This window comes from Otolemur garnettii, unplaced genomic scaffold (assembly GCF_000181295.1).
Source record: "Otolemur garnettii isolate 467f Iridium unplaced genomic scaffold, OtoGar3 scaffold00024, whole genome shotgun sequence".
Lineage (NCBI taxonomy): Eukaryota > Metazoa > Chordata > Mammalia > Primates > Galagidae > Otolemur > Otolemur garnettii.
In genome coordinates, this window is record NW_003852419.1 from 21949366 (window position 1) to 21956835 (window position 7470).

General features: G+C 50.0%; 1 protein-coding gene across 1 annotated transcript in view; it reads left to right on the forward strand.

Annotated features, from left to right (window-relative positions):
• SLC1A4 (solute carrier family 1 member 4) overlaps positions 1-4972 on the forward strand; it is a 29771-nt gene extending 24799 nt beyond the window's left edge. The window contains exons 7-8 of the mRNA XM_003787965.3: positions 271-405; positions 2468-4972. Coding sequence (XP_003788013.1) covers positions 271-405; positions 2468-2702 — 370 coding nt within the window. The 3' untranslated portion in view covers positions 2703-4972. The remainder of the gene's footprint in view (positions 1-270; positions 406-2467) is intronic.
• Positions 4973-7470: the final 2498 nt, after the last annotated feature.

A 7470-nucleotide genomic window follows, 5' to 3' on the forward strand; every position in this document is an offset into this window, starting at 1 on the left:
TGTGATGCCATGGCACTCTACCCAGGGGGATAGCTTGAGGCTCCGTATCAAAAAAAAAAAAAAAACCAATCTTGCTGTGACTTGGTGTCTCATTTGCAAAAAAAAAAAATACAGTAGAGACTCATTACTTAACAGCAGTGGCTTGCCTCTCACAGCAGAACCTGTGACGGTGTGGTTTTCAGTGTCCAAGCCCTGGCTGCCACTGTCTGCATTTCTCTGCACCCACTCTCTCCTCTGTGTTAGTAGCTGCCCTGCTTTCCTGTCCCCTAGGGTGACGGCCACAGCATCCAGCGTTGGAGCAGCAGGTGTACCAGCTGGAGGGGTCCTCACCATCGCCATCATCCTGGAGGCCATTGGGCTGCCCACTCACGACCTCTCTCTGATCCTGGCCGTGGACTGGATTGTGTAAGTAGCAAGTCCTAGGGATACCAAGAAAAGTCTATATAGAGTTCCTGGAGCTTGATGCTGCTGGGTCTGGGGCAAGCAGAGGAACTTAACGCACACTCCTTGCCTTAGAAAGGAGCCTGTATTTGAGCTGTCAAGGCAAGATTTAGGGCTAGGAAAAATTAAATAATATGAGAGTCAAATGGCTGTCAACATGCACGAATAACCATGATTGCCAGGAACTTGCCAATAGTGTCCAGCAAAGTGAGGATCGAAAGCCAAAGCCCTCAGTGCAGGTCGGGAGGTCCAAGTATCTATGAGGCTATTGGTGGCATAGAATAAGCTATTGGAGCAGTGGTCCTTCAGAAATGATTGTCTCTGGCCTTTCTGTGAAGGCAGAGAACCATGCTTATATGAGTGGCTTGGGCTCAGGCTCAGCCTAGGAAGAGTTAGGGAAATAAATATGATTCAGACCACCTTCTCCAGGTCTCCTATGAAGACAGAAAACAGTTTCTGGGGATTGATTCCTTGGCTTGCATGATACCTTTGGCTGATGTGAAATATTATTATTTTTTTCTTTTGGGGGAGGGACAGAGTCTCACTATGTCACCCTTGGTAGAATGCCGTGGTGTCAAGCTCACAGCAACCTCAAAATCGTGGGCTTAAGAGATTCTCTTGCCTCTACCTCCCAAGTAGCTGGGACTACAGGCACCCACCACAACGCTTGGCTATTTTTTGTTGCAGTTGCCATTGTTGTTTAGCTGGCCCAGGCTGGGTTCAAACCCACCACCCTCGGTGTATGTGGCTGGCGCTGTCACCACTGAGCTACGAGAGCTGAGCCCAATGTGAAATATTATAATACCTGTTTTATAGGGAAGGTCCGCTGAGGTGCGGATGTTGAGACAGCAGAGCATGTGGTTAAGAAAATGAGCCGGGCGACCCAGGTGCCAGAGTTCAAATCCCAGCTTCACTATGTAATGGATACATGCTGTGCTTTGGTCTGCTCAACTATAAAATAGGGATGCTAACAGAAACCGCACAGGGTTGTGGTGGAGGTTAAGTGAGCGGGCACAGGCATAGCACCAGAACACTGAGCTTGTAGTGAAGCATTTAGTAAACGGTAGAGAAGGAAGACACTCCTGGCCCAGCTAGTCGCAGCCAGGCATGAGAGGTCCTGGCCCAGGGCTCACAGACCTGCCCATTGTGGTTGGGAAGGGCAGTTCCCGCGGGCAATAGGGTGAGTGTGCAGCAGACACTTGTGTTGTCCCGACACCTCATCAGAGGGAAGTCCATCCCTGAGCTAGCCAGCACCCTGTCTCCTCCTTACCCAGCTGCCTCCTGTGCAGAGAAGGGGTACCCAGCTGACTGCCCAGTGCAGACCCAAAGGCCCCCAGCCACCACAGCCTCTGCTTCTGTAGCCAGACTGCCCTCTGCAGGGTCCTCAGCTCTCCACTGCCTTTAGGGAAGATCACGTTTTCCCCTGCTTCAAAATAGGAATAATACTGCCTCTGAGCTTCAAGGATTGAGTGGGGGTGGTTACTGGGCTGATCTATGGCGAGACAAGTAAGCTTCTGGGAAGGACAGCGCTATTTTTCTCTGAGGTGGTGGTTGCTAACAACCATGGAACACATATGAGGATTGACAGTCAGAAGTGACAGTGTTGAAATGAGAAAAAGAAGGGGGACTCCCACAGTGTAACGCTCTGTGAAAGAAAAGCTAGACCCCAAACTGTACCCACACTGTTATCCCAGTTATGTAAGTTTTATATGATGGCATCTATTACATGCAAAGTATGTGTGAAAAAGATCAGAATGTTGGTGCCAATTCAGAGTTGTGGACTATGGGTGAGTGACTTGTCCGCTTCTGTGGACTTCGCTTTCCTCCACGTTCTCTGCAATGAAGGTCTATTACTTTTGTAAGAATAAAAAACATTCGAAGAAATTCAATTTAAAGTAAAGTCTTCTGTCCTTGGAAGTGTGCACAGTCACGACTTTTCCATGGTGTTCCAGCTGCTCGTGACAGGGCTGCTCCCCGGCAGCTCCTATCCAAGCTGGATGTGACATCTGCCTTCTTTCCCCACCAGGGACCGGACCACCACAGTGGTGAATGTGGAAGGGGATGCCCTGGGCGCAGGCATTCTCCACCACCTGAATCAGAAGGCAATGAAGAAAGGGGAGCAGGAACTGAGTGAAGTCAAAGTGGAAGCCATCCCGAACTACAAGTCTGAGGAGGAGACGTCACCCTTGGTGACACACCAGAACCCCGCTGTCCCTGTGGCCAGTGCCACAGAACTGGAATCAAAGGAATCGGTTCTGTGATGGGGTTGGGCTCTAGGTTCATCTGCCAGCAGTGGCACCCTGCCCTGGTGGCACGGATGTGGGACATGGACACAAGGCATGCCCTCGCCGACTCTTAGCCTCCTGAGCGATGATTTGGCCCATCCCTAGTCTGAGGATTACCTCTTGGCACTTGCATTGGGCTCCCCACTGGGAACGGGTTACCAAGGACCAGGACACTCTGCCATTTGGCTTGATCCACGTCCAGGTGCAATTGTGTGTACACCAGGGCTCTGCTTGGAAATACCCCTTGACCTGCCAGGCTTGGGAAATAACAGGCTTCTTGGGGTCCTGCAGCTAAGGCTTGAAAAATGCAGATGTATTCTTCATTACTCCCTCCCCGTCAGATCTATAGCGGGTGCTTTCTGGGCAAGCCTGGGGATTTACTGTCATCTGTTACATTGCCTCGAGTCATAGAAATTAGAAAATTCCCAGATTCCTAGCTGTGCCTGGAATTTGCTGACTAGAACTCAGGTGGTTAAAGAGTTTGTGCTACAGCGAGGTGTGTGGGCTTCTGACTTGCTAGATGCTGGAAGACCAAAGGCACTGCACAGTGTCAAGTTAGAAATATTCTGGGTAGGTAATTATACTGCTGGGATTGCTGGTCAGTAGCCTTAAGTCAACAATCTAAATTCTAGGGTCAAACAAAGGAATAAAGGCAGCCTGCGGTGTATGTGTGTGTGCATGTGCGTTCCCTAGTCAGGACAGGACAGGGCACACACACAAAGGTCCCTCTTCCCACCCCAACCCTAAGGCCTTTCTGCTCCCAAGGCCTGGGCCTCTGACAACACTGCAGCTTCATCTCCACTCACTCTGACGTGGAACGGGCCAGAGTGGGGCCTCCTTCTCTGGAGAGGTGTGATGTCATCACATTCAGGACCTTTGTTCGTTTATTGATCTATTGTTTTAATTTGGCTAGACCCTCCCTAAAACACTGTGTTATAGCAAAAACAAAACAACACCCCCACCAAATATACCCAGGTACTAACTGGGGTGGGGTACCCCTGTTCCTGGGTTCCCGAGTCCCCTGGCTTTGGCTGACTTCCACAGATAAAGATCCCTTTCCTGCCAGTACATCTGAGTCTGAAATGATCAGTGAAACAGTTCACACCCTTCCAGTTACCCGCCAACTCGGGTCGACTCCAGGTCGACTTTCCGAGGGAAGTCAGCGTGTAGCCCGTGAGAGGGAACACCTCAGCGCCTGCTCTTGGACTGTGGCTGCTCCGTCTCCGGGTGTGACCCACAGCAGGTCCTGGGCCTTGCTTTACCCCGTTTGTAAAATGGGGCTAACACTGCCTGCCTCTTACCTACCTCAGAGGGATTTGGTGAGGCAAGCTTAAATCTGTGACACCACCGTTTTTCTTCTAAAGTATATAGTGCTGACGCTGCAGGCTCTTATCTTTTACCAAGTGACAGCTTGCCCCACGGAGGCGCCTCCGAGTGAACACAGTGTCTGGGAGCAGGGCAGTGCTCTCCGCCTGCGTTGATACTTCCGTCACACCACTTGTTGTCTTTGTAGTTACATTAGCATCAGTGTCTCCTGTTCCCAATGTCCTTCAAGTTTGAATGAACCAGCTACCCACCCCCCACCACATTTCTAGGTGCCTGACTTCGAGGTGACTCCTGACCCAGGCCATTAAAGTCTTCAGCTTCTGGCCTCATTCATTCCCTCACTTTCCCCATTGCCGTGGACCCCCAAGGACAGGGCTACATACCTTTCTATGTGCACACCATTGAGATGACTGGGCGGTGGGGCAGAGACCATCAAGCACCTCCTCGTTTTAAAATTGGGGCCATATGCCTATGTGGAAGGGTGGGGAAGAACTGCAGGGCACAGAGTTGAGCCAGCAGTAGAAAGACCCAGCTCTCCTTACACCAGCTTAGCCACTCCAGTCTCCCCGCAAAGTCAGGGGTGACCAGGAGTGAGCAGAGGTGCCTGGAAACTTTCACCCTCTGGCTGGAGCTTGTTGCTAATTCCCTCCTGTTCCCAAAAGGGAAACAATCACATCATTTGATTCCAAACTGCAAACAGCTATTCACTATTTTCCAGGCTTCAGGAAATCTCTTTTATGTCCATGTACACATGTGTGTATACCTATATATATACATGTGTGTATACGCACACATGTGTGTTTTGTGTATACATAATTTTAGGTCCAATGTAAGCAAGTTTTCATTTGGATAGCGGAGAATTTTTAACTACAAGTTGTATGTCTTTTTTTGGTATCATGATATTCCCATTTCTTTCTTTTTTTTTCTTTTTTTTTTGAGATAGAGCCTCAAGCTCTGGGTAGAGTGCCATGGTGTCACAGCTCACAGCAACCTCCAACTCCTGGGCTTAAGGGATTCTCTTGCTTCAGCCTCCCAAGTAGCTGGGTCTACAGGTGCCTGCCACAATGCCCGGCTATTTTTGGGTTTTAGTTGTCTTTGTTTGGCAGGCCCAGGCTGGATTCAAACCTGCCAGCTCTGGTATATGTAGCTGGTGCCCTAGTTGCTTGAGCTATAGGCACCGAGCCGATTTTCCTATTTCTAAAGATGATTTTCACAAAGCATAGAAATTAGAACTAGACAGTAAGACTCATTGCTTCCGCCCATATCCTAGCCTAGAGTGCCCCAGTCTAGAAGCGGCTGCTTCTGTGTAACGGTCAGGTCACCCTCCCCCTGGGGCAAGAAGTGAGAGAAGGTGCCCTGTCTCTGCTGGTCTTCAGTCCACAGAGGGCCAGGACACCAGGGGTAACCGACCGGAGAAAATCTCTCTGCTCATTGTCTGGAAATGTCTCCTATTCTAACATGTTGTCATAAATATTGATCAAATGCTGTTCATCTCTGACCGTGTTGTATGTGTGACACTTGCCTTAAAACATAGCACAGTCCTCAAAACTGAATACAGTGTTTCTATGGGATCCAGCAGTTCTGCAGTTACTCGTTCCTTTCTTGCGTTTCGAAGTGGCACTTACCGATGGAGCTATTGCTGTCCCGGGGGTGGCTGGTGGATGACTGGAGGGATCCTTTTTCTTGCTCCTTTCATGGACATGAACCCCCAAGGCAGGACAGGCACTCAGGGGGGTGACGCTGCTGCAGAGCTTATGTCGCTGACCCTTCTGTGGCCACCAGGTTGCAACTGGGGAGCATCAGACAGCTTAGGGGCTTCCCAGTCCACACAAGCAGGGCTCTCCCAAAAAGTGTACAGGTTTGCCACCTACCTCCAAGACGTTACCTTTATCGGGACAACTGGGTGGACAGGCCTCACCTGAGCATCTGCTGTCATCCAGGTGCCAAGCAGAATAGCAAGGAAGAGTGCCTCAGGCCACAAAAGCCCTGGGGAGGTCCCTGTGAGAGAACAGCTGCCCTGGCCTCGGGGCCACCACCACACCCAGCCCACTTTCATATAATCTTGTTTTCAATGGCACATATTCCAGCCCAACTAGGGAATCTGAAAGCCTCTAATAACAGGATCAGCCTGCACTCACACTAGAAGCCTTGTTTCCGGACTCTGGGGCCTGTGAAGGAACAGGTCCCTGTTCTGACCTGGACATTTCCAGCTCTTTATATAATACAGGAACTGGTTTTAATTGTTGGGCAACACCCAAAGGATGAAGAGTTAGTTTGCCCAGGTTGGGGTCCTGATGGAGCGTGTTAGGAGTGATGTTTGGACTCCTACCCTGGGGTGTGGTTGCCTTGCCTTGCTGGTGTGGAGGCTGGATCAGTTCTCGGTGATCCAGCTTTTCCATGTAACCAAATCAAGAGGAGCAATTCCACATGCTCAAGCTGCCTCTTCCCAGATGACCAAAGGAACACTGATCTGTTGGGCCATTTGAACCTGCACAAAGGAACTTTCACTTATGTCAGTGAACAGCATGGCGCAGTGAGAAGGAACGTGGGCTGTCGGGTTCCAGTCCCAGGTCTGCCACTTGCTTGCTGTGTGACCCTGGGTGCCTCTCTGTGCCTCGTATTCAAAACGGGGAGAATAATTGCAGCAATCCCATAGTCTCCTATAAGGATTAGATGGGTTAGTATATGCAAAGTGATCAGAAAAGCACCTGGCACACGGCATGTGCAGTGTTGGTGTTTGCTCTCAAATCAGACAGTGGCCTGAAAGGTTCCTGAGCAGACTGTGTGCCTTTATATCTGGACCCAACATGTGGCATGAACACGTCTGAGCCCGCTGCTTGTCAGAGAGACAGGAAGACCTGTCTCAACTTGTGGGCCCCTCTGGCTCATCCCTGCCTGTATCATATAGGAGTGTGTCCATTTTGAACATTTGGTCTTAAAAATGTCTAGACAACTGCTTAAAAGAAAGTGGACTTGGAAAACAATTGTTAGGATGCACTTGAATGTCCCTTTCTCACAAAAGAAGCTTTCCATTCACTATTTTCTCTCTTCAGCTATATCCTTCCAGGTTGCAATCCAGGAAGCAGACAATTCCCTGCACCCCCTGTCTTCCAGACAGGGATTGACTCTCAGCCGACACTCCACTGCTTATTCATCACTCGGGGAGCATGTTGATAGCCCTGGGAGTTTGGGTTCTGTTCTGCCTGTGATCTCAGAGCCTTGCCTTGCAGGCCCTGTTGCTTGGGGCTCTTGGTGAATGACAGAGTACATAGCAAGAGGGAAAATCGGGTTATTTTTGTTTTTTTTTTAGACGGAGCCTCAAGTTATCCCCCTGGGTAGAGTGCTATGGCATCACAGCTCACAGCAACCTCCAACTCCTGGGCTCAAGCGAGTCTCCTGCCTCAGCCTCCCAAGTAGC